This window comes from Balaenoptera borealis (genome assembly GCF_965194805.1).
Source record: "Balaenoptera borealis genome assembly, chromosome: 15".
Taxonomy (NCBI): domain Eukaryota; kingdom Metazoa; phylum Chordata; class Mammalia; order Artiodactyla; family Balaenopteridae; genus Balaenoptera; species Balaenoptera borealis.
In genome coordinates, this window is record NC_138871.1 from 27,301,207 (window position 1) to 27,329,133 (window position 27,927).

Consider the following 27,927-nt stretch of genomic DNA (forward strand, 5'->3'; position numbering starts at 1 on the left):
AATATAGCAATAAAAATTTTGCAAATCAAAACATTTAACACCAATTTTTATACCAATTAAAAATAGCTTAGGGCTTCCCTGGTGGTGCAGTGGTTAAGAATCTGCCTGCCAAGGCAGGGGACCCGAGTTCGACCCCTGGTCCAGGAAGATACCACATGCCAAGGAGCAACAAAGCCCATGAGCCACACCTACTGAGCCTGCACTCTAGAGCCCACAAGCCACAACTACTGAGCCCACATGCCACAATTACTGAAGGCTGCGCGCCTAGAGCCCCTGCTCCGCAACAAGAGAAGCCACCGCAATGAGAAGCCCACGCACCACAATGAAGAGTAGCCCCTGCTCGATGCAACTAGAGAAAGCCCGTGTGCAGCAACAAAGACCCAACGCAGCCAAAAATAAATAAATTTATTTTAAAAAATAGCTTATAATAAACATGCATTATTTTTATAATCGGAGGTAAAAATCAATACTTTTAAATTTCAAAAAATATGACTGTTATAAAAAGATTATAACATTTTAAAAGCTATAAAAATATTAACAGGAGTTCTGAGTGGTAAAATCACAGATGTTTTATTTTCTCTATTTGCATACCTGAACTTACTGATTTTTCTACAATGAATCTGCATTCTTTGTAATAAACAACAAAAAAGTTAACTATTTCCTAGAGTTTGATCTTCTCTGAAATGTAATAGCTTTTACACTTAGTCTCTCTTGGTTTTTCACAAGTGTTTGCGTAATGCCTTTCCACAAACCATCAGAGCACTTAAAGGCATGTCTTTTCCGTCCTCATCAAGCACTGGGAGCCCCAAATAAACAGAGCCCCTTTTACATTACTCCATAGACCGGCAGGTTTTCAAACTCCTGTGGACAGAGGAATTACCTGTAGGAAGCTGGCCGCAGATGCAGATTCCCAGGTCCCACCCCCAGAGAGCAACCCTGTGTGTCTATGGAGGGGATTCAGACACAGTGGTCCTCAAACTACCCTTTGAGAATCCCCCTCCAATAACCCTATGGGAGTGAGGGTGAGTGCAGAAAAGCAGGAAGTCCCAGCTAGTTCAGAAACTGGGTGATCTGAGGGTCTTACTGGTTGGCAGGGAACATCAGTCTCTTTCCACCCACCGTGTGCACACGCAGGCTCCACCTGTCAGGGGTCAGCGCCTCTACTCCTGGAAGAGGGCGACAAGCAGGTGTGGGTCGGGGCTAGGAAAAGGCTTTCTCCAACAGGTGAACCAAAGCCCTGAGCAGCCCCACGTTGCAGCGTAACTGCCAGAATGCACTCTGCTCTGGGAGAAGCACTTGGACCAACTCCATGGGTTCACGGAGGTCCATCTGTCAAGAGTTTCTGCTCAGCACCCTGAGAAGGCAGCTCCTCCAGAGCTGGTAGAGATGCAGCTGTGACTGCCACAAGGAGCTGGAGGACTCGTCATGGCCCCGGCAGGGCCCATGGCGACCTCCTCCACCCCAGGTGGGCACTGGGAGAAGGAGTAAGACTCGGATGGGGCGGGGGCCCAGAGCAGTGCTCCTGCCTCCTCCTTGACCTCATGGGTGTACCCTGGGTTCCACCGTTTCCAGGGGTTTAAATGAACTAGCAGAAGAGCCAGAGAAAGAATTTCTCTCTCTCCTCTGCCGCCCTGAGCACTGAAGGAGAGGACGAGCACAGACCACAGGCTAAATGAGAACCATTCACTGCTGCAGTCAAATGCAACACGGTGACACACTGAACCAGATGCACAAGGGTACGGAGTGGTTGGGAAGCGGCTCACAGCCCACCTGTAATGGCTATTTCTTTTACATGCATGAGCCAAGTTAATTCCCTCCCCCCCACCTTCTTTTTACACAGGTCAAGAGGCAGAAATCCCAACCTCTGCTTAACGGCAGCGGGGATTCTCGTTGTCTCCAGGTCTGTAGACCCCATGCCCCAGGGATGAGGGGTCCCTCATTCATGGGTCCTGGTAGGTCCAGCCTTCCTAGGCAGCAGCAATCAGGGACCTGTGGTTATGGTAAGACCGGCAGGGGAGCAAGGCAGAGTGGCTTGCACTGGACAGCTCCACCAAGAAAATGTGCCTTCCATTCCCCAATTACAAGTAAAAACTTAAAATGAAAACACAATGAGAAGGATTAGCACATTGATAGGAATCCTATAAATACTGGGGGGTTGGTGGGGGGGCGCGGTCATAGACTCTGGAGGAGAACAGTAGAGAGAAGTCACTACATTTGAGAAAGGAGACCAGCCACACAGACGCGGAGCCGATTTCACCAGTGGTCTTACAAGCTCTGCTTCCAGCCTTGATGAATCCTCATCCCCAAAGAGCAGTTGCAGATAAGTTTGTTTTACGCTGTCTTCAGGTATCTGGAAACCACGAAGGCAGCTCTCCCTATTACTTAGTGCTAATGAGGGTTAATGACCAGTGGGCGTCAGCCCCAGGGTAATTATGAGGTATGGGTTCAGAGGGCTCCTCCCTGATATCGGCCTGTGGGAAAATGGCCCAGGACCTTCTTTTTACTGTGGGGACAGGGCAGGTGCCCCATCTCTGTCACCCGGCTCACAGCTCCCAGGCTTGGCCGCCAGGGCTGCTTTAGGTTCTGCTCCTCACGTTGGCCTAGGTTGTCACACTTTGAGGAGGTGAAGCTCATTGTCTCTGTCATCAATTTGATTCCACAGCATTTATTAAAAAGATTTACTGCATGCCAGGCTTTGTGCCAGGTACCGGGGAACAAAACTGAGCAAAATGAGCACCTCACCACTAGGAATTCATACCAGGCACTAAAGTATCACTGCATTGGTACAGACAGTGCATACGGGGAGTGAGGGAACAAGGGGCTGCTCGGCCATCACAGAGGAGCTGACAAAAGCCAGAGCATTTCTAATATACCTGCAATAGCTGGCTAGAAAGTATAAAGGCAAAAACAACAACAGAACCTACAGTATCCAAGGAATAAGCTTACTGAGAAATGTATAAGACCATATGAAGAAAACTTTAAAAAACTTTGATGCACACAAAAAGACTAGAATAAACAGATACACTTCCTATTCCCTGGATAGGAAGACTCATTATAAAGCTGTCCATTCTCCCCCAAGTAATCTATAAATTCCATGTGATCCCAATTGAAAAATCCCAACATTTTTCACAGAACTTGACAAACTGTCTGTAAGCATATTTGGAAAAGGAAATTATTTGGCAAAAGAAAAGCCAAAGAAATGTTGTGGAAAAAAATGAGTTTGTTTTTGTTTAAACCAAATTGTTACATAAAAATTGCAGTAATTAAAACAATGAAATACTGACACAGAATCAGACAAATAATTCAATGGAACTGAAGAGAGGCCCTAAAACATTTGCCCATGAATATATGGGTATTTATAAAATGCTTAAGGTAGAATTATAAACCATTTGGGAAACTATAAATATTTAATAAACAGACTGGAGATAACAGGCTTTCTATTTGGGAAAAATCAGTCCTTATCTTATACCATATACAAAAATAAATCTCAGCTTAAAGAGATCTAAATATGTAAAATAAGACTATACTATAAAGTAAAAACTTGGGACTTCCCTGGTGGCGCAGTGGTTAAGAATCCACCTGCCAATGCAGGGAAACGGGTTCGATCCCTGGTCCAGGAAGATCCCACATGCCGTGGAGCAACTAAGCCTGTGCACCACAACTACTGAGCCCATGAACCACAACTACTTAAGCCCGCGCACCTAAAGCCCGTGCTCCACAACAAGAGAAGCCACCGCGATGAGAAGCCCGCACACCGCAACGAAGAGTAGCCTCCGCTCGCCGCAACTAGAGAAAGCCCATGCACAGCAATGAAGACCCACTGCAGACAAAAATTAATTAATTAACTTAAAAAACAAAGAGTTGCATGGTTCGCTTCTAAAAAAAAAAGTAAAAACTTGGATGCCAAAATACTGATGAATTCCAATTGTACAAAAATCAAATTCCATTTGACAGACACAATGAAAGACAAATGAGAAGCCAAAATGTTTTTCAAAATAGAGGTTAATACTGATAATATATTAAGAACTTTAATGGATCAATAAAAAGACAATCTAATTTAAAGTAGGTAATGGACATAACAGGTAATACACAGAATAAGTGCAAAATGGTTAACATTTAAAACACTCTCAGGAATTCCCTGGCGGTCCAGCGGTTAAGACTCGGCACTTCCACTGTGGTGGCCCGGGGTTCAATCCCTGGTCAGGGAACTAAGATCCCGCCAGCCGCATAGCGCAGCCAAAATAAATAAATACATAAAACATTCTCAAGTTCACTAATTAAATAAACTAATATGCTATATCTTTTTTCACCTACCAAATTGGCAAAAATTAAAAACTGGTAATTTCTCATTCAGTGTTAGTAGGAGAGCAAATTTGATAGATATTATCAAATTTCCTTTTGGAGGGTAATTTGGTGGTGTCAGTTAAAACTCCATTCGTATGATTTTGTCCTATACAAACACCTTAACAAATAACCCCCAAATATATGTACAAATATATAAACTACTACATCATTTATAATTGCAAGAAATTGTAACTATAAGTGTCCATCAATAGGAAACAATTAATTACAATTAACCCATAAAATGAAAGACTCCACAGCCATTTAAAAGGCTAAGATAAGTGTACCAACACTGAAAGATAGCCTCAACATATTATGAGCAAATAAAAGATTGCCCGATACGTATATGTATAACTGATTCACTTTGCTGCACAGCAGAAACTAACATTTTAAATCAACTATCCTCCAATAAAATTTTTAAAAATAAATAAAATATACTGTATTTTTTAAAAAAGAAAAAAAGATTACCCCAAAAAAGGTATGGTACGAACACATTACTGCAGGAAAGGCATTACGTTCATGTGCTCATTTTGGGGTCATGTCCTCATTTTGGATTGTTAATAGAGATTATACTGGGATGGAGAAGATACAGGGATTTTCAGTTTACATACTTAGATATTATTTTATTTCTTTAAATGGGCTTGTACTACTTTTATTTAAAGTCCAAAATTTTCTTTTCCATTTTGGAGAAAAAAAGAAAAAGAAATAATAATTTTGTCATCAGTCTCTAGGTTGAACTCGAAGTTCATCCCTTCTCTGTCCCCTGCCTATACCCTCCCCCTGGCCTTTAGTGTCCTCTAGGGAGCCAAGATAAAGGGTGAGAAACTCTACCCACCAAGGTGCTGCACTGTCTCCCCTTAGTGTGACCCCTGGGCCAAGTCCTTCTCTGCTGGCTTGAACAAGTTCAGGCTGGCTACAGAGGCCTCCCCCCACCACACCAGGCCCTGCTGCACCCAGACAGGGGAGACTCTGCCTTCCTAATTGGAACCATTGTTGCCAGCACCCCGAGTTCTAGGAGGGAACACAGAAATGGATTTTCAGCGGAGCGCAGGAGGAGATAGATGCCCACCCTGTTTCTCCTAGCACTATGGATCCCTCACTTGTCTTCTACTGTCCTCTCCATCTTAGGACATTATTCACAGCCTCAAGGACACCAACTGGGCCATAGCTTCTAGAGGTGCATGAAAGAACAGGGAGCAAGACTTGAACCTGCAGCCTAGGCCAGCTCAGCTAGGCCATGAGCTCTAGGTCAAACGTTTCTTTCTCTCTGTCCCTAGCTTCTAGCTTCATTTTCTCTGGTGCTAATGTGCGAGGCTTTTCTAAGTACTACTAAAACTTCAATTTGGGCTTAGGATATGCTCTGGTCCTTGCAATTCAAATTGATTTTGCTTATTAGGTTTAAAAAAAAGTTTTCCACAGGTCCCGTCTGCTAAGCTGGTAAGCTATTACTAGGTCCCTTCCTAGGGGTTTGGAGACAAAGCCCCCAAAAGTAAGCAGGCACTGCATTGTCTGGCCTTGCCATTTTTCCACATACAGGGATTCTCTACTAGGCCTGTGTTAGGAGGAAGGGAGTCAGGCTACATCAGGACGTGGTATTTTCAGGTTGGGTAAGCCATCGGCATCTCCCCAAGAACTCCAACAGACATAAAATATCAAAACCTGGAGAAGGAGGCCACAGTATAACTTAGAGAAAAAGTCATATTTTTAAATGTGTTTGTGATCAAAGAAGAAAAAAGCAGACAAAGATAGAAAAAATAGAGCACCCTAAGGATTCAACTGAGAATCTAGAAAAATCACATACCGGGGACTTCCCTGGTGGCACAGTGGGTAAGACTCTGTGCTCCCAATGCAGGGGGCCCGGGTTCGATCCCTTGTCAGGGAACTAGATACCACATGCATGCTGCAACTAGGAGTTCGCATGCCGCAACTAAGGAGCTGGCGAGCCGCAACTAAGACCCAGTGCAACCAAATAAATAAATAAATAAATATTTTAAAGAAAGAAAAAGGAAAAGTACATACCAAATAAACCTAAGAAAAAGACAATTAATAAAGACTAAAGCAGAAATTAATGCTTTAGAAAACAGAAAGCACAACTGACAAATCTACCTGCTTTTATATCACATAAAATTGACAAAGCTAAGGAAGGAAAAGAGACAAAATTAATATACAACATTAGAAATTAAGAAAGTGAAAAAATCACAGATACTGAGGAAACTGAAAACCAATAACCATGTATGCATTATGCTATAAATCTGAAAACAGATCTCATGGAAAAGGCAAAGTAAATGTTTTGTACCAACAGCCACAGGGGGAAAAACATCTGAAAGCTGCAAAGACCCATCCAGCAAAAAAGGTACCAGGCTCAGACAGTTTCATCAGCAGATTTTTTTTTTTCCAAATCCTTAAGGAATAAAATGACTATTTAAACTGTATTTAAACTGTTCCAGAGCATAAAGAAAGAATAAAAGTTTCACAATGCATTATACGAAGTTACCATTACTCTAATACCAACATCTGACAATAAAAACACAAAATGAAAATTATAGATCAATCTCATTCACAAATATAGATGCTAAACTCCCACATTAATAAACCAAATCAAAACAGCATGTTTAAAAAAATTCCCCATTACCAACCATGGTATAGTCAAGGAATGCAAAGATAGTTCAGTATTAAGAATTGTATTAACACAGTTCACCTTATCAGTAGGTGAAGGAGAAATATCTTTTTATCTACAAACCATGTTAAAAAGACATCCCTGGCCTCGATTCCAGCTCCACCCCCTTATGAAACATGGTCCCTTGGTCATACTACTGTCCTGAATCTCAGTTTTCTTATCTGAAAGGTGGGGCTACCACCATCTGACTTGGAGCTGTCATGAGAACTATGAGAGAGAGAACTATGAAAACTTTGCCCCATGAGACACACACATGGTTAAGTGCTCAACAGATAGCACTGCAGTAAGTTATTATGTAGGGAAAAGTGGGCTATAATGCAGCATGACTCCGTTTTTATAAAGAACATGGAACAAGTATCCAGTGTGCATAGAATCGAGTGCAGAGGGATATTCCAGTTAAAAATGGTTAAACAGGTTGTGAGTTATGGACAAATTCCTTCCCTTCTATTTATTTCTATTTTTGAATTTTTCCAAGGAACATGTAGTATCTATATAATCAAAAAAGAGATTAAAAAGCCAAAAAATGTTACAGACTTTTGGATTTAGCCAAGATTGAGGACTGACAAGCCTAAAGGCCAAGGTGGAAAAGGAAGTAAAGGGTAGACAGAATAGAGGGTAACACCAGGGAGGGGCTTGCAGGACTCCTCTGCCTTGCGCCCTATCACCTCGAAATCCACTCAGTTTCAGGAACACCCACACAGGCATGTAAAGGTGTTCCTCAGAGAGGACCAGCTGAAGCCCTCCAGGCCCAAAGCAAGAAAACACTGCTATACTAAGCATAGCTTCACCTACTTTGCCCAAATGCTTCAGAAATTCTGAACAATGGCAATGGCGTGAGGGTACTCATTTCTTGATCCAGGTGCTGGTTACACAGGTGTACTTACTTTGTGAAAACTCACCAAGCTGTACACAGTATGTGCTTTTATTGTGTGTATGCTATCCTTCAATAAAAGTTTTTTAAAATTAAAAGCTGAGAGGAGAACACTGAGTTTCTGTCATCAGCTACAGAATTTCCCTCTTAAATTCTGGTTTTAATATGAACTTATGGATCAGTTTCATGGAACAGAACATTCAATCCAGTATTTTGCTTGACATGTCTCGTTGTCTTAATAAATACAGCATCTGGAAAGACTTTCACTATAATTATCAATAGATGAGAAAAAAAATTCCAGGACAAGCCAGGGATATAGGAGACACAGGGAAAGCCAAAATGAATGAGGGCAGTGGCTCTCAACCCTGAGTGCACATTTAAATCACCTGGGGAGCTTTGAAAAATGCTGGGGCCTGGGCTCCACCCCAGACCAATTATATCAGATTCTCTGGGTCTGAGGCCTAGACATTGATATTTTCTTTTTCAAAAGCTCCACAGATGATTCTAATATGCACTAAACTAGTTGAACCAGAGGGCCCGGCCGCTGGAAACTCTGGAGGCAAGCTGAAGCGTGGCCCCTGCGCATCCTGGTGGAGGCTGTGGAGGGGAGCAAGTATTCAGGGCTGAAGTGCCCTGCCACCCGCCCAGGTCTTCCTCCACATGCCGCTTCCCCAGACCTCAGCAGAGACCCAGCGAGGAGCAATGCCCCCCACATGGAGGAGGCAGCCTCTGGAAAGTAAGGGGGAGGGGCTTCCCAGGGGTTGGACACCGAACCCTGGGCTCTGGCTCCCAGCTGGGTGTTCAGACCGCTCCAGACCACTTGTCAATACAACCCCAAGGCATATACCACTCCAACCACACAACCCCAGAACTAAGCCCTAACTACTACCCAGGGTCCAAATGACACCACTGGGAACCCACAGCTGGAAAACAGGAAACCGAGGAGAAATAACAGTGGAAAAAAGGGCCACAGGGCAGAGGTCAGTGTATAGCTCAATCATCAGGTAGGACCTGGCTCAGGGACAAGTGGTAGGGGCAGAGAAAAGGGGATGCCACGCAACCCACCTGCTGAGAGGTTCCAACAATCACCTCTGGGGCTCCCACACCCAGTCATCCTGCATCCATTCTACCTAGTTATATGACAGGAACCCACAGGTGTGACCCCAACAGATGGCTATCTCGGCCTGGCAGCCCTGCAGCATTTTTACAAGCTCCTAGATAACTCTGACACAAGGAGTCCTTTGCCCATGCCCTGCAAAGCAGTGCTCTTGGAGGCCGTCTCTCTGCTCAGTCTACTTAGGGCTGAGCTCAAAGCACGAGGGGTGAGAACGGGGACGGGCTGAGGCCGTGAAGAGAATGTTAGGATGGAGAGCACAGGTGGAGAAGAGAAAGGAATCTGCAGTGCCAGGAAAAACAAGGTAGGCATCTCTTGGGCACAGCCTCCAGCACTCCACTGAAAATCCATTTCTGTATTCCCCCACTAGAGTTCTGGTGCAGGGCAACAATGATCCCAATTGGGAAGGCACGGTCTCCCGGCTCTCGGTCCAGCAGAGCCTGGTACAGTCAGACGGCACCTTCTTCACCCAGCCTGAACTTGTTCAAGCCACCAAATGGAGAAAGGTCAGAAGTCAAGGTACCCTGCCCAAGACAATGGAGCTTTAGTGTCTGGCAGGGCCCAAGTTCACTCTGGCAACTACAGGGGTCTGGCCTCAGCCTTAACTGTTCTCTTCCTCTAAGTCATGCAGCACACACACACACACACACACACACACACACACACACACACACACACACACACACTCACACTCACAGAGTCCTGCCCCTTCTGTCCTGCCCCACAGGTTCTGACGATCCACCATGAGAACCTGAGACTTGCAGACATAAAAGGGCAGACAGGAGGCATCCTTATCTACAGAGGCTGAGATGCAAGTAAAATCTTTTGAGGTATTCCAAGAGAATTCGGGGGCAGCAAGATCTCTACTCTTCCAAGTGGTGGCTCTGTCCCCAAGATGGAGACTATGGAAGACAGGTGTCAAAACAGAGACCCTCTGCTCTCCCAGAAGCAAAGGTCTAAAGTAATGCTGTTCAGGGAATGGCCCATAAACTGTTTATCACCAGTTCACCACAACATAAACACAGGAACCAAGAATAAGCTTTTAGAAACCAGCACTGCGAGTTGAACCTGCTGCTCCGTCCAAGTGTACATTCGCTGGACCACCTCATCCAATGGCTAACAGATTGGTCTAGATGGTGCTGAACTCCTGAGGGGAGCCACACGTGGCTAGAGCTGCCAACTAGTTGTACAAAGTAGGACCTGTTTTGGTCTGCAGTATTTTGGGAATTAGGAAAAAGGTCCTTCCCCCCCTTTTAGTTTGAGAAAAACTAACTTCGGAGGCAACCCCTTCATTTTACAGAGGAGACTAAAGTCCAGGGACTGCCGCATGGCTAATGAAAGAACCCAAGAGTAGGAGAGTTAGGATTAGACAGGAAAAGAAACTGGACAACTGCACTTCTCATCCTCCTCTTCCCAGCCAGTGGCCTCATGGGCGCTCCTAAAGCAGTAAGGGCTCCAGGACCCACACACTTCAAATGAGTAGAAGACAATTTCAGGTTCAAGGTAAACTGCCCAGGCACAGTATTTTCTTCCAGCTTTTCCTGAATCTCAAAACCAACACATCTAAAGCCAACACCTTCCTTTCAAAATTAAGCTATCAGGACTTCCCTGGTGGCGCAGTGGTTAAGAATCCGCCTGCCAGTGCAGGGGACACGGGTTCAATCCCTGCTCCTGGAGGATCCCACATGCTGCAGAGCAACTAAGCCCATGTGCGCCATAACTACTGAGCCTGCGCTCTAGAGCCCATAAGCCACAAATACTGAAGCCCGTGCACCTAGAGCCCGTGCTCCGCAACAAAGAGAAGCCCCCGCTTGCCTCAACTAGAGAAAGCCCGCGTGCAGCAATGAAGACCCAATGCAGCCAAAAAAATAAAAATAAATTTTAAAAATTAAAAAAAAACAAACAAAATTAAGCTATCATCCCAGCTGGTCCATTTCTGACCCCACTACCCTAATCTGTAATCGCCAGATCCTGGAAACACTAACTTATTGAATATACAGTTGGCATGTTGATTCTTCCTTCAAAGTCCTTTGAGGTCCACTAAGTTGATGATGAAAGCAGATGTAAAGAGCTAGGCCTGGCTGGGGGTGAGAGGCTTGGTCTGCCACATGCTAGTTCACAACCCCAACACAAAGATCAAAAGCATTTACTGTATTTAAAAAAAAAACAACAACAACTGCCAATGATGGTTTTCACACAGTGTTACAGTTTTAGGCAACTTGGTCAATGTCTCTTACTTCTAGTGATATTGTGACTCTCAAATCATAATGATTTCTCTTATTTTTCAGGACCTAGTACTATACCTGGAACATGGTAAACACTCAGTAAATGCAGAAAGACAAAGGGAGGAAGAAAGGGAGATAAAGTGAATGGGAATAGGATCACAGTTCTGGATAGCATGATAATCTGTGGATTTTAGTTGTCTCAGCCACCCCATCTCTATTTGCCCAACGGCTTCCTAAACTAATCCATAAGGAAGCTATCTCCTCCTCAGAAGCTCCAGACAGGCTGGTAACGAGGGGGAGTCCTCAGCTGACTGCCAGATGCCGGAGTAGGAGAGAAAACGAGGCCAAAAGCCCAGGAGGTCAGGGTGGGAAAGACAAGATACCCAAAAGCTGAGCCAAACCAAGGCCTCCCTATACTCCCTGCCCCCATCCCCAGCCAGCCAAACTATTTGCTACAGCCTCGGGGGCATGGGAGGGGACTTGGCAAGACCACAATGATGGTTTCTAGCAGAAATGTCCACCTACAGCTGGAGGGAGCCCAGCACCTAGGTCCCTCCTCAGCCAGCCCAGCAAGGGGGCTAAGGAGCCATCACAGTGACCCCTGCAGGCAGCTCCAGGGCCTGCACCGTGGTGGGCAGGAAGGCTCTCCCTTGGGCTCACTCACCTATCTGTACTACAAAGTCTTCCCGCTCTGCTCTCCCACAACGTTAAAAAATGGCTGGGGTCACCAAGGAGGCGGAGCTGAGCTCTGGGACTCTTAACTCTACCACTTATTATGCACGGTGAAGCCCTCTCTTTCCATTCTCAAACTCAACTCTGAAATCCTCTTGGTTGGTTCCTTTCCTACCATCGTTCGATATGCTCACCGGCTTCCATATCTCCCCAAGTTCACTACTGCTTGTAAACATACCTCAGAGAGAAAAGACTTCCCGCTGGACCCACACAGAGGGCTGGAGAGTGGGAAGAGCAGGCGAGAAAGAACTAGTAGGAGTGACCCACGGTGTGTGGAAAGTGGAGGATCACAGATCCTTGACAAAAGGAGCAGTGGTCCAAAGGAGAGACGGAAGGCAGAGATCCTGGGCACAGTTCCAAAATAGTTTGCACACATCCTCAGCCAGTGGAGGGTTCCCATGGGGCAGAGTATGGGAGCAGTGTGGGAGCCCGAGAGCAGGGCAGCCTGGTGCTCTCGGCACTGGGCGCTCGCTCCTGTCCAGGCTGCGAAGAGGGAGGCAGTGGCAACAGCGTATGCTATGGCATGTTCCTTGGGGTATCGTGGGTAGACACGTAACACACTAGACAGTAAACGACCACGTGCGATCATCAAGCTCAACCCTATGCCTGTGCTAGGCATGACGCACACCCTACATCATGAATATTCTTGAAACCCTGGCAGGACTCAGCACACAGTAGATGAGCACATTCCCACTGGTTGCTGGATACCCTTCACGCAGGGGGCTTACCCATCCTGTGATCCTGTGCCCATCCTGTGGGAACACAGACTGGGAGACCCCTTTGTCCTGTGTCCCAGAGTCTTTGCCTGATCTGAATGAGCTCACACGCCACACACATCTTCCTACACCACCACCTCCTGACGGAAGAGGATCTAGCAAAACTGCTCCACCAGGGTATGTGGGACACCACACTCAACTGGCCACCTAAGAAAACTATCCGGGGGGAAGGTGGCACCAGGAACAGGGACTCAGATCCAAGTGCTTGCTGGCAGTGGTAAGCTGGACCAAGAGGAAGCTAGGCTTTTCCAACAGACAACTTAACAATGAAAATGAGCACAGACCCCTCAGAGCTTTAAAAACGCCGCCAGGGACTTCCCTGGTGGTCCAGTGGTTAACAATCCACCTTCCAATGCAGGGGACGCAGGAACTGTGATCCCACATGCTGCAGGGCAACTAAGCCCGCGCGCTCTAGGGCCCATGAGCTCTAGGGCCTGTGCATCACAACTAGAGAGCCCGCGCACCGCAACGAAAGATCCCACGTGCCGCAACGAAGATCCCGCATGCCGCAACTAAGACCTGATGCAGCCAAAACAAATAAATATTTTTTAAAAATAAATAAATAATAAAAACGCCGCCAGCTCAGGCCCCGCTCTGAGAAGGGGGAAGGAGGAAGACATGTTTGAAGGGTGTCCTCTGTTTTTCCAGGCAGCCCTGCTCCATGCCCACAACACTAAGCGTGGTGGTATTAAGCCGGGAGCTTCCAGCAGGACGGCAGGGACAGCAGAATGCAGGCAGGGAGGAATGGAGAACACACTTGGAAAGACCTGAAGAGAAGCCATCGTTAGACAGGAGGGGGTGCTTTCCGGAGTAAACAAACCTGCCAGCAGTCCTTCCTCCCAGCAGAGAGAGAAGCTCTGGCTGACAAGGCCAAAGACACAGAGGAGGGAGGGGGCTGCCCCTTCCCTGAGCCCATCTGCCCTCATCCCCTTGTCCTGCTTTCCCCAGGGGAGAGGGTGAAACAGGTGTACTCCATGATCTCCGTGTTCACAGCCCTCAACAGCACACAGGTGATTACAGCAGTGGGCGGCCAGAGGCGGAAGTGGAGGTGACACCTGGGGGTTTCACCGGAGAAGGGGTGTGGAGTGAGCTCACAGCTCTCTCCTCCCCACGCACAGCATCGCCAGTATCAACCACCTCTGCTTGCCTCAGGGACCTACCACGGTCTTGTCCCAGGTGGTCACCCACTACTAGCATCCTCATCAAGGCTTGCCCAGCTCCCCAGGGGAGCCAATGCCACCTGGCTCTTCTCCTTCTCCCAGAATCAAAATTCTTGCCCTCCCCCAAGTACTTCCTTGCTGTAAGTTCCTTTGGGAGGAAGCCAGGGAACCACCCCAGCTCCTGATCCACCCCGCAGCCTCACCCAGTAGCCCCCATCCCCTCCGGGAAAGCAGAGCCCCTCCCTGACAGCGTCTCCACCCAGGCAGTGAGGGTGGCACTTCCAGCACCTCCAGGGAGCTTCCCGCAGTTTTCCCAGGAAGCCAGGGGAGGATTTCCAGGGAGAAAAATCTCAGAGCATCTAGGGACATGAGCAGCTCACTCACCTGCTACCCAAGCAACCAGATTCCCCCAGCTCCTCACAGGCTCCAGGGGCTGAAGGAGAAGACAGAGCTGAGGCAGGGGCAGGAATGGGCTCCCTCCTCCTAGAAGTCCCATCCAGTCCTGCCCTGCCTACCTATCTATCCCTACACTCCTTCCCCAGCCTCTCTTCTCTTGACTTGAGAGGCAGCCACACTGAGCTGCCTCTTGCTCTGTTTTCTCCACCCTGGGCCAGCAGAGGATACTGCTGAGTAATCCCAAACTCACAGCGGATCCCCAGCTCTGAAAACAGGGCAAAGCCCAAGGAAACCTACTGATCCTGGTCCTTGCCAACCAGGGAGGAACATCTGTGTTTCCTCGTAATGGCTTATATTCCACAGACTCTGCCCTGCCCCAAATACCCCAGCCCTGGCCCTGAGACAACCACATGGAGAAGCTCAGTGCCCCCTTCTCTACTTCCCACGCACCTGGTAACATTCCCTTCCAGTCCCCCAGACACCAAGCTGCACAGAGTAACAGCAGCCGACCGCCTGCAGGATTCCCAGTCATGATGTTGCATCAGCCCCCACCCTACCCAAAATATCCTCACCCCCACCACCTCCTCTCCTCCAGCCATCTCCATGGTGACAGCAGCATGACTAATGACACCCTATCAGCTTCAGACTCAGGAGCACAATTCCCCCTCCCCCTTAACCTCTCCCCCCCCCCACCCCCCGCCCGGGATTTCTGCAGATTGGATGCAAACCAACAGTGGCAGGGACATTCTCGAGAGATTTCCAGAGGTAAGGGTGGGAGTGGGTTGCATGTCTTAAAAAAAAAAAAAACCAGTTCAACAAACCCAATCCCAACTGCACCCAAACCATCCAGCTGAGAAAGCAAAAAGAATCCAAACAAAACCCACACAGGCCTGAGAATTCATTGGCCGCCCACACCCCCGCCGCCCCTCCCCCTCAGCTGCTGCTACACACACAGTGGGAGATTAAGGGATCACCAGAGGAGACCCTTTATTTTTATCCAATCCCATCAAACACTTCACCTCTACCACACACACACACACATACACACACACAAGGTACCTTGACAGCAGCCCCTTGCCCCCACGGCCCGGCTCCTTCACCAGCCTTTATTTCCACCTGCAAAAGAAGCCGGAGAGACTGATGAGCCAGGCTGACACCAGGAAAGCAGCAAAGTCCTTCTGCTGCACCCCCAGCACCGCTGCAGGGAAAGGGGGCGAAGGGGAGGCAGGGGGCCTCGGAAAGAAAGGATAGCAGGGACCATCTTCCTGCCTCCAGCTGCCACCCAGACGCGCGGTGGAAGGGCTCATTCGCCTTCCAGAGTGTTTTTGTTTTCATTTCTCCTTTTTCCACCCTCCCAAGATCCAGGAGGGCTCTGCCCCTCCTCCTGCGTCCGGTCTAGCCTCGTCCCTCCCCGCCCTGCCCGCTCTACCTCGGCCGGCCTCCTCTGGTGCATCGGCCGGCGGGCCTCCCATTATCCCCGCCGGAGCGCACGGAGGGAGGCACTGCAGAGGCGGCGGCGGCCAGCTGCCGGCTTGGCTCCCCTCCCCGCCGCCGGCGAGGCTGGTGTGGAGGGGGCGGCGCGCTCGCCAGCCAATCCCCGCGGCCGGCCGAGCGGGGGCAGGGCCGCCGGGGGTTGGACCTGCCCAGCCGGGAGGCGGGGGCACAGCCAAGGGTGCCGGAGCCTAGCTGGCTGTGGCCCAGGCCCGCCGCCGCTCCCCGGCAGGCTGGGGATCGCGGGACACCCTCAACGACTCCGGAGTCGGGGACCCGAAGGTAATACCCAGAGGCATCCTCTGCATCCCCAGGGTCAAAGACAGATTGCGTCGGGGTCGAGCAGATGCTGGCAGGCTTCCCCCTCAGGCCACTCTCTAGCCCTAGGACACCAGCAAACTGCCTCATCCTAGCAGCAGCTAGGACAGTGCTAGGCGCTATAAAAGCAATAGCCCCTGCACTCTTAGGAGAAAAAAATAAAACCTTGGCAGTATGAACCTTTACCCCATTTTGCAGATGAGGACACAAGGCAAGACAAGTGAAGTAACTTACCCAAGGTGACACAGCTAGAAAACAGCAACACTGGGACTCCAAGGCAGGTCTATCCGGCTCTACAGACCAGCCTCTCAACCATTATGCAGCCCTACTCCTCCCTCCCTCCAGCAGATTTCCTCTTGAAGCCAACACTGCCTGTGGCTCAAAGCCTCACCAAGTCAGACCTGCCCTCCCTTGCACACGAACACCAACCAACACCTCACCCTAGGATCACTCATCCCTAGTGCCTGAACGTAGGCCGCCCCCTCCACACAGCCTCACCGCCACCACCACCCTCAATGTTTCCTCCTCTTTTAGAAAGGCCACAGGAGGTGGCGCCTCCAGACTTCAGGGCTTCCCATCCCCTGGAAAGGCTGAGGAGGGGAGGCAGCCCAGACTCTGAGCCTTTGAAGGCTGCAACACCCAGGAGACTGAAGGAGAAAGAACAGAACGGGGAGAGGAAAGCCCTGCAGTTCCTAGGCAACCCAGGAGACATTCTGCTTCACCCCATCCCCTCCCTGTAGCTGAACACCCCAGAGCTTCTGCCTTCCAGGAGGGGGACCCTTATATGGTCTCTGGTACTCATGTATCTGGTTCAGTTCCTGGCTCCACTATCTAGCTGCAGGACCTTGGTGGTGGTACCTTACCTCCCTTAGCCTACTTTGCAGTTCTATTTTACAGAAGCAGCTACCTCATACAAAGGTGTGAGGATTCTGTGAAAAAATGCAACACAGTGCCTGCCACACTGCAGGTGCTGCTAGCTACCACTCAATTTCTGAGAGAGCTCATTGTGTGCTACTTCTCAACTCACAGATGTGACTTGTAGGACTAGTTAGGATGTGTGAGAGCTCATTTCAGTGACGTGCTCTGCTACCAACTTCACCACACCTGCCCAATTACTGCCCCCTACCTGAAGCTCCAAGGGAGTACTCAGAATGGGATGAGCTGCCTCATGAGAGACAGCAAAGCTGGGCTCTGGTGAGGAGACTCCAGAAGGCACTAGGACCCACACCTGCCTCACCCCTGGGGGCAAAGAGCAGCCCTACTGGGCTCCTCCCTAGGGCAGGGAGGAAGGCAGGTGACAAGGCAGGTGACAAGGCAGGGCAAGGAGCACTGTCCTGAGCCATGGGTTTCTGCACCCCTTGGCTCTTACCTTGGCCAGGCCAAGTGAAGTCCCTCCTTTATCCCAGTCCCCAAAACCCCTGCCCCACCCACCCTCATACAGTCTGCTGCTGGATAAGAGCAACTAACACTGCTTGGATAGTAACAATCAATACTGTTGCTGCTGTGGCTGCCACAGTTTATCAAGCCCCTGCTAGGTACCAGGCCCTGTGCCAACCATGCTGTGGGAGCATCTCATTTGACTTAGTCCACACACAACCTTATGGGAAAATGGGCTTAGAGATGTTAAATTACTTGCCCATCAACACACAGCTGGTGAGTGGTGAGCTAGAATTCCAGCCCAGGTGTTTCTCATTCCAGTTCTTTAAGCCCTCTCTCCCAGCCAACCTCAGGGAAACTTAAAGAGGGATAGGGTCTCTTGAACCAGACCACTTCCCTTTAAGCTATGGGTCCGAGAACAGTAATATTTTCATGCCTCAGAGACTTGGCGATGCTGCTCCTTGCCTAGGTTCCCTTCCCTCTCCCCCACCTGGCAAGCTAATATGGTACAAGGCTTAATCCAAACGTCACCTGCCACTGCTGCCTTCCCAGCTCATCTAGCCCTCAGGAGCTTCACCCACTCCTCCTGGGGCCTCTTCTAGAGCTGTCACTACCAAGTGCAGTTATTTATTTACACGGCCGTCTTCCCCACGTGGGCAGGGGCCCCGTCTTCCCCACTCACTAGGCTCTGCACAGAGCTGGAATGTGCTGAGCTGAGTTTCTACACAAGGAGGGTGGAGAGGCAGGGGGTTGGGCACTGAGATGCAGAGGACACTCTCCTGGTCAGCGTGTTCTCTGAGGTCCCCAGGGATCAGAGGAATACTTGCTCTCCTGGGAGGATACGACCTACCATCTGAACTACAGCCGAGGCCGAGCCTTGTTCAGCCAGCACACGTCTTCCTCACAAGGCTGCAAGAGCCACCCTGACTCTCTGCTTGAACCACAGGTCCCGGCTCCCCCCACCCCCGCAGCCTGCAGACACCCTAGCAGAGCCCGTGGTCCCCAAGGCAGGGCACCTGCAACCATCTCTATCCCACCCTGGCCTCCTGCCCTTTTCTGAAGCACCTGGAATGCTAGAGCTCCTAGGAGTCACAGAGGCGCATGCCGGGGCCACTCTGCCTCTAGCAGGGACGTTCTCCACACCTCACACCTGACCCCCTCCCCTATCTGCCCCTCTTTCTACACTTGGGGCTTCACAGTGACCAACCCAGAGGTGCCTGGGACCCCTCTGCATAGGAGCTGGAGGTCCCTCCCCACCTTCCATCATGACCCCTAGACCCCACTGCACTCCCAGCAGGAGGAATGGGGCCACGGCCCTCCCCACTAGGGAGAGGTGAATGGATTAACTCACTCTCAGAATCCACAAAATACCCCAACACAGAGAACCTCAGAAACACAGTTACCTACAGGCCAGAACCCACACAGATATATAAAGACTAGGAAATGGGGATGCATCCAGAGATAGATTCGGGGGGGGTTTATAGGAGGATCATCAACCAAGCAGCAACCCCATGCCAAGCCCCATAATTGGACCATGATGTACTGTATCTTATTTAACCCTCTAAACAAACCAATGAGACAGGAATTATTAATGCCCATTCTACAGATGGAAAAATTGGGAGACTGAGCAGGGCTCTCGCCTTCCCCCACACTCGTAGCAATACAGCTGGTGCTGCTCTGTGTAGCTCTATGATTTTCTTATCAACCTACCTCTTCTAGAGTTGGCAGGGGGTAGATGACAACTTCTCCTCTCTTGCCATGGCTGTGTCCTAAAGGAGGTCACTCCCCACAGGGCTTTACTTCAAAGCTCAGTTCAAGCCCCACTTCCTCCAGGAAGCCTTCTCAGGTTACCCTAGACCTCTGCCAGCTGACAGCACTTCCAATGTTTCTCATTTGACACTTGGTACTGCTATCTGTCTCTCTGTGTGTCCTGCCTCTCCAACCAGAATGGCTAGAGTCGTGCCTCTTCAAAGCCCCGGGGGATTTTTGTTTTGTTTTGTTTTGTTTGCCCAGCATTCCACACACTGAAGGCACTTGGAATTGACTGTGGGGGAAATCTGTGACCTTCCCTTCCCTCTCCATCACACAAAGGATCTGCCAAAGAAACCCAACATCCCCTCCACCTTCAGAGCCTATGTTTGAAGTCACCGGTGTCCACACATCAATTTCCACCCAAGTAATTGCAGCCCATCACACACACATCATCCCCTATATTTCAAACTCTTTGCAGTTGTCATGGGAACTGCCTTTGCCTTCATTCACTGATCAGGCCTCACAATTAGCTTTGGCAGTGGAAGTCTGTATCAACGGCAATCTCGGGGAGGAGAAAGACAAGGAGGTGAAAGAACAGCAGCAAAGGAAGAAAAGGTGCTCCTCCTTGGAGATGCAACAGAACCAGACTGAACTCAGGCACCCAGTGATGTCAGAGGGAAAACAGAGCCAGCCAGCAACTCCACCTGCATAGTTCCATACCAACAAACAGAATGCACCCAGACCCCCCAAGGCTGACAAGCAGCAGCTGTGGCTCTGCCCACACCCCACAAGCCATCCAAAATGCTTGTAAGAAGGTCTTATATTCCATGAACCTCATCACGGTCTCCCCACCCCAAATTCAATAGCCTTGGACCACCAAATGTTCCAGGATCCAAGCAAATAACACAGAACCTTCATTGAGAAGGTGAGACAGGAATACTGAGTGGTTTAGAAACCTGGGGGCAGCCCCAGGGGAAGTCTTCCAAGAATAGTTAACACAAAGCATCTTACCTTCCACCTTGAGGATCCATGAACACCCTCAGCTGGTGCCCTGTGGTCTGTCTGCGTCCTTCCACACCGCTGCCGCCAGCCGTGAGCATTCGAGTAGCATCTCTGCACAGCTCAGTTTCAGGGGAGATGCCTCCCTCCTCCTAGAAGCACCCCCCTCATCGTTCACATATCACTACGCTGAAACTCTCAAAAGAGGTCCCTTCCCTTCCATGATGGTCTCTCTTCACCTAACAGTGACTAAGGCTGGTCTCTGCCCTCAAGGCCTCCCACCCTTGTAGCCCTACCAGACTGTAATAATTTGTTGCCACGCTTGCCTCCCTCCCCAGACTGTGAGCTCATTAAGGACAGAGTAAATGCTGCCTCCCCTTTACCGACAGCTCAGGCTCAGCGCAGCGCCTCGCACACAGCCAGTCCCAGGCGAGATGTGCTGAAGGAGGCTGGGAAGGCAACTTGCAGGTTTACCAGTCAAAGCAGATGACGTCCTGTCTCTGGAAACTGAAGCGACGCCAGAGAGAGAAGCTGCCCTCCCCCGGCACAGGGGACACTGGAGGTCCTGGGACTGAGGAAGCATTCCAGGAAGGTGCCTCCCCTCCGTATCCTCCTAGCACCAGCTCTTCTCCTCTCACTGGCTCCCAACGCCCCCACCCCATCCTGCAGCGTCAACCATCCAGACAGGACCCAGGCTCATGGTGAGAGGATGCCATTCCCTCTCTCTTCTAGGGCTCCAGGATCATTCCCAGCTTCAACCAGGGAACTGGGGTACCCAGAGCTTACTCTTAAAGGGCAGAGAAATCAATAAAAAGACAGAACAAAATGAGACCAGAGAGAGCCACCCACAAGAAAGGCTCAGAAGGGAACAGACTCTATAGTCCAGTACCTTGCTACTTGTTTTTGACCCAGCATCTCCACACCCCTTCCTGAGGCTTCCTCTGGCAGTAATTAAATGGGGTGGGGGACTATGGGGCACATGCATTCTGGCAAATGCTCCCAAATGACTCTACCTAATGCAACTCCCTTTCCATTTGGAGCATCTAGAATTGCTGCTCTACTAGTAGTGGGAGGTGCATTATTCTGTCCACGAACTCCCTGGCTGGGTGTGGGGAGACAGGGCACAAGGGAGTTAGAACATGTACAGGTCAGAGCCAGCAGTGCAGGAACAGAGCTTGTGTGACCTGAAGCAAGCAAGCAACCCACTGTGGTCACCGGAAGGCTGGCCAGTTACCCCACACTGGGCGCCGGCTTCTTTTTTTTCCCTCCCTCAGTGACTAATAAAAACTTAGGTTATCAGATTTCTTAAGCAAATGACAGGAGACAAGGCCACAGAGGGGTGTGTCCACTCCAGGTGTGCCAGCAGCCTGGGCCCTGCACAGACACACTCAGGCAGAGGCCCAAAGCAACCCTAAAGGACTCTCACAGCCAAAGTGCAGCAGGGCTCAAGGTAGATAAAGGGGTCGCATTCCTTTCCAACACCTGCTCTCTTCCTGAGCATTCTGCCCTCAATCCACAAGGGAACTAGAAAGAAGTGATGGGAAGGGGAGGGGGAATTAGTGACAACTCCTGAGATCCCTGATGTGGTCTTTCAACTCACCCAGTCACCACACTGCCTCCTCCAGGATGAGAGGCCCAAGGCAGAGAGGCAACTGCTGACTTGGGGTGGGGCATGTGCCCGAGTAAGAACCCTCAGGCAAGCTTCACCAGGGCTGCTGGGCACAGTGAGGGTGGGAGAAGCCACTTTCCCCCAGAGGCAGCTTCAGAGAGCCCTTCAGATGGGGAGCCACACCGCATTCCTATTGTTTTTCCCCACAGCAGATAATTAAAACACGGCCCATGCCTTCAAGGGAAGCAATAAATAAAGAGAGCATGCTCAGTTAAAAAAAAAAAAAAAGACGCAATACGCTTTGACATGGGTTAGAACTCAGGAAAGCATTGCCCCTTCCATATCCCTCACCACTTACCTTGGGGTGGGAACAGGGACCCTAACCCAAAAAATCCTTCCAGGAATCACCAACTGGGACAGCTACTTCCCCAATCCAGAAACAGTCTTCAGTGAGGGTTCAGAGACCACGCAGGGAAACTCCATGCCCAGTAGAACTACTCATATTGAAAAAAAATCTAACACACAAGCCACTTGAAAGGTAGCTAGTGTGCCTGAGTTTCTGAATTTAATTTTAATTAATTTTAATTTTTGTAGCCACACATGGCTAATGGCTATCATATTGGACAGCTCAGGTAGAGCATGCTTCTTAAATTTGGGAGGTCATGAATACTCTTGAGAATTTGCTGAAAACCACAGCCCCTCTCCCCTGAGAAAATATACCCCTGCACATTCACACACTTGGCTGAAATTTTCAGAGAGTTTACAGACCATATTCCAACCCAGGTCTGAGATCAGGTCTAGAAATTGACCAAAAACGTTATGGCCTAAGAGCAATGTTTCTTCTGCAATGTAGTTGTCTAAGGAATATGTTATACTTTACACAGTTTGAGCAAGAGACCACCACGTGTGGAAGACCCCACCTGACAGAGGACGTCCTTGTAACATCCCAGCCAGAACATCCAGCCTCTACTCAGACCCATGCAGGCACAGGGCTGGTTCTTCAGTCTTGGAACAGCTATAAATGTTAGAAAATTCTTTTTTCAAACATGGATTCAGGGAGATCAGCTCAGTGCTTTCTGACGACCTAGAGGGGTGGGATAGGGAGGGTGGGAGGGAGATGCAAGAGGGAGGGGATATGGGAATATATGTATACATATAGCTGATTCACTTTGTTTTACAGCAGAAACTAACACAACATTGTAAAGCAATTATACTCCAATAAAGATATTAAGCAAACAAACAAACAAACATGCATTCAGTCTACCTGCTAACTTCTACCCTCTAATAAAAGTTCCACACATTCCCCTACACAAAGGAACTGACTCCCTCTTCCACACAGGACTCGTCTTAGCCTGCGATCCTCTACTCATCTTTTTCAGTTGTCCTGCATGTGACTACTCTGACAGAGCTCCTAGAGACAGGCTGTCAGCACACCTTTCAGAGTTTCAGCTATTCCTACCTGCTATTTCTTTCTTTTTTTAAAAACAAGTGCAGAACTTTGGATTTACCCTGATTAAATTCCATTGAGTTTGGCTGAGGCCCATTGTTCCAGACTGCCCCCAATCTCCTTAACCCCTTGTTCTACCATTCAACTTAAATATCTGCATCACCACTACTACCGCCACCACGACCCACCTACCCACTGATCACACCTGCTCCTACCTACATCTTATGAATAGGGGGCACACATCCCTTCAGCTCCTAAGCCTCCAGACCCTTCCATGAGATCCAGGGTTCTATGGGTGTGCTCCTCCTGTTCACAACTACCACCAGCTACTACTCTCTCGTGGGGCTCCCATATCCCAAGTCAGACTGCTGAGCAGCAAACATCTTCTGAGAACCCTTTCCCAACTGTTCTCAGAACACACACACAAGTTCTTAAAGGGCTTATTTTATTGATAACTCACTAGACTAGAAGGAAATGGACTCCAGAAAAACAAGAATAAACATGAACTAAATCTCAAGATGTTCTCGTCTCCCTGGCCTACAGGGCAAATGGGTTGGATCACCCTCCTTACCCTTGTTGGCAACTGGAGTTCTTTTTTCTTTTTAAGTGTGATATACCAAACTTTTATTCCCATTACCTCTTTTTTTTTTTTTAAGATTTTTTTGATATGGACCATTTTTAAAGTCTTTATTGAATTTGTTACAATATTGCTTCTGTTTTATGTTTTGATTTCTTGGCCACGAGGCATGTGGGATCTTAGCTCCCCGACCAGGGATCGAACCCCCACCCCCTGCACTGGAAGGCAAAGTCTTAACCACTGGACTGCCAGGGAAGTCCCTGCAACTGGAGTTCTTTACCTCTGTTCATCAAGACTTACTTCTTGGGGCTTCCCTGGTGGCGCAGTGGTTGAGAATCTGCCTGCCAATGCAGGGGACACGGGTTCAAGCCCCGGTCTGGGAAGATCCCACATGCCGCAGAGCAACTGGGCTCGTGAGCCACAATTACTGAGCCTGCGCGTCTGGAGCCTGTGCTCCGCAACAAGAGAGGCCGCGATAGTGAGAGGCCCGCGCACCGCGATGAAGAGTGGCCCCCGCTTGCCACAACTAGAGAAAGCCCTCGCACAGAAACGAAGACCCAACACAGCCATAAATAAATAAATAGATAAATTAAAAAAAAAAAAAAGACTCACTTCTGTCCCCTTCTCCATGCCCCATCCCCTTCTCCACTCACAGAAGTGCCACAGACCGGCTCCGCAAACTCTCATGGACATCCAAATCACCTGGGAATGTGGTTAAAGTGCAGCTTCTCATTCAGTAACTCTGATGTAAGGCCTGAGATTCCGCGTTTCTAACAACCTCCCAGGTGATGCCGATGCTGCTGGTCCACTGATTAGCAAGGTGGAAGTATGGTTGTAAACCATTCAGATGCCCTAAGACTCAGGTGAGCAACTTGCAGTAAAGAGTCCAGGGTGGCTGCCCGTCATTCAGCTCTCATCTGTGTCAGAGGAGTTCCACTGTAACTACACATTAGATACACCTGGGGAGCCCCAGCCCCGTAGAGAGCCACCCAAGACCAATCAAACTAGAATCCCTGGGGGTGGGATCCAGGTGATTCCAACATGGAATCCCTGATCCACACTGGTTGATAAAAAGTTTGAACAACAGGGCTTCCGTGGTGGCACAGTGGTTGAGAGTCTGCCTGCCAATGCAGGGGACACGGGTTCGAGCCCTGGTCTGGGAAGATCCCACATGCCGCGGAGCAACTGGGCCCGTGAGCCACAGTTACTGAGCCTGTGCTCCGCAACAAGAGAGGCCGCGATAATGAGAGGCCCGCGCACCGCGATGAAGAGTGGCCCCCACTTGCCACAACTAGAGAAAGCCCTCGCACAGAAACGAAGACCCAACACAGCCATAAATAAATAAATAAATAAATAAAATAAACCCAAAAGTTTAAAAAAAAAAAAAAAAAAGTTTGAACAAGGCAGTTATACCTGTGCCCTCTTCAGGATGACTTTAAATAAAAATTGGTCCTCTGATCTGTCCACGAAGCTGGCAGGAAATACCATCATTTATCTGCAGAAGTCCAGGCCCACTGGTTTGACTGAGTTTCTTTGTAAAGGACCACAGGGACCCTCAAAGCTCACCACTTGTCTTTCTAAATCTCACGAACCACCTTTTAAAAAATCTGCTCTAGAACTGTCAAAAACTGACATTGGTTTACAATTTCCACAGTCTCTTTGAAAAATGGAACTTTCTGCCTGTCTCTGGTCTTTTGGCCCTCTTCCAATCATCAGAATTCCATAACGATATCATTCCATGAGTATACCTGAAGGTGTGCAGTAGGGAGTGAATGACTCAGATTCAGGTAGGGTAGCTGGCTCTCCTTTCCTAACCACACATGCTGTGGTCTCTCCCCAGTTTATACTCCCTGACATGACAGGGATCTAGTGGCTTCTCTCTCTCTGTCACTAGTTCTGCTCCAAAGTTGTAAGACTGTCCCTTCCTTCTATGCTCTTGCTGGGAATATATAAAAGACTTTTATTGTCTTGAGCATTTTCCACCACTTCAGCACATTCTGGCCACTGGACTCTTTAATGTTCCTCTTAAAGAGTCAGACTACACTTGAACCGCACCCCTTTCCATGTAAAAAGCATGGTCTTTTACTATCTGCACTCACCACACAGCAGCCCGAGCAGCCACAGAGATGGTTCACATCTTCCCCAGTCCCACCACCTTCCTCCTTAGGGCACCGTTTAGGACTGTTAAGTCAGCATTTCCTTTTTAAAAAGCAATCTTACCCCTCCAGCTAACTTCCCTTTTAGAGTCTGTAGCCATGGGGTTAAAACTGTTTACAACTGAAAAAACAATTTTCTAAAGTCTATGGTAAACACCTCTCCTTGCCCAGGCTTCTCTCTGGATTCACAAATGCTGAGATGGGGTCCCTTTCTCTAAAGAGTCTCATCACTTCTACTTTACCAATCAATTCTTCCTTTGCTGGCGGGAACTGGTGCCAGCCTGACAGCATCCCTCCTCATAGCCTCCATCTTCAGGAAGACAGAGCTACTAGCAGGCGAGGCAAGAAGTGGTCAGGTTCTGATATTGTTGAGAGATCCCCAATTCCAAGGTATCCTGTCTCAAAACTGGCACAGAGCTTTGTTTCAGCCACTAAATCCAACTGGCTGACGGCTAGACACACCATATATATTTCTATTTCTCTTCATTTCTCACCCACAACATTCTCAGTCATGCTTCCAGCCTTATGTATACATACTTCTAGGGAAGTCTTTCTCACAAAGGGTTTTTCTCCTACCCTTTTTACCAGACATTTACCTCCCTCACCATGAGCAACTTTTCAGTCAGGCCCTGGGCCACAGTGGCTCCTTGCTCCTGGGTGTCCAGCCTCCTCCCCCAGCAAAGAGGCCGGCAAATGTCTCCCTCCCTTTGCCTGGCCCCACAGTTCTATGAGCAAGCAGGGATGTCTTGAAACAAACATTTAATAAACAATTAAAGCTCAGAGACTAACAAACACAATTTTTATGCATAAAGATTAATTCTTTTCTAGATGTTCTAGGAATGTGTTGTCACCGTGCACTGATTACCTACCATGTGCTAGACATTCTGCATATTTTATCTCAATTAATCCTCACGAAGAAGGGTTAACCCATCTGACATATGAAAAAACCAATGCTCAAGAGAGTCAGCGGCACAGCCCTTACTTTGGGTTCTGTATCTTCACACTCACCAAATCCTACTTTTCTAATCAGTCGTCTTCATTGTGCTACAAGCCACCACTCAGGTAAAAAGAATGTGGAAGTCAAACAGCCTCCGACATCAGCCTAGGATCTAAATCCTCCCTGGAACTAGGAAGGAAGACCTCAGTTACAGGAATGAACCCCTTCAGGTGTGTTACCTCTCTTTAGGGCACAGAGGAGTAAGTAGTCACCTACCTCTGTGGTGGACAGGACCAGCCCTGGGAGCTGCCTCTAGTACTAAAATGCTGAACTTTTCTGAGTAGATGGGCTCTGCAGCACCACCTACCCGCACTGGGTAAAAAAGTGAGGAGCAGGGAAGGAAGACAAGAAAGTCAAGATAATGTTCCCCCTCTTACAGGATGACACAAAGCATCTGTCAGCAGATAGCTCAGAGGAAGCCCCAAAGGAAGCTGGAGGAGGTGGAGACAGGATGGAAGTAAAGAAAGGTGCCCAGAAGAGGAGACGCTGAGAAGCACAGGTGCAAAGAGAGGGTCTGATTCCCAAGAGGCTCCTGGGATGCTGTGTCTTGTCCCACCTGAAGAGTAGGGGTCAAGTTCTAAAGTTCTATGGGTCTCACAGATGTAGAGAACAAATGTATGGACACATGGACACCAAGGAGGGAAAGTGGCTGGGGCCGGGCGGGGGGGTGGGGGGGGGCGATGAATTGGGAGATTGGGATTGACATGTATACACTAACATGTATAAAAAATGGATAATTAATAAGAACCTGCTGTATAAAAAAATAAATAAAATTTAAAAATTTAAAAAAGTAAAAAAATAAACAGCATGCACAGCTTGAAAAAAAATAAAGTTCTATGGGTCTCCTCCTTTCCTGACCTCCCAAATCCTGGGACATGTTCCCTCTGCTACATGGCTGCTCAGACCTAGTGA

General features: G+C 48.8%; 1 protein-coding gene across 9 annotated transcripts in view; it reads right to left on the reverse strand.

Annotated features, from left to right (window-relative positions):
- The window catches only part of TET3 (tet methylcytosine dioxygenase 3), a 117,009-nt gene that overhangs the window by 81,307 nt on the left and 7,775 nt on the right, over nt 1–27,927 (reverse strand). For 5 of the 9 annotated variants that reach the window (XM_082356537.1, XM_082356536.1, XM_082356539.1 and 2 more), the window contains exon 3: nt 15,352–15,408. The exons of 1 other annotated variant lie outside the window; for it this stretch is intronic. In XM_082356537.1, coding sequence (XP_082212663.1) covers nt 15,352–15,408 — 57 coding nt within the window. Of the gene's footprint in view, nt 1–14,742; nt 14,865–15,351; nt 15,409–15,721; nt 15,860–20,241; nt 20,388–27,927 lie in introns of those variants that run through there. 3 more of the 9 variants (XM_082356542.1, XM_082356541.1, XM_082356543.1) reach the window with 3 other exon arrangements.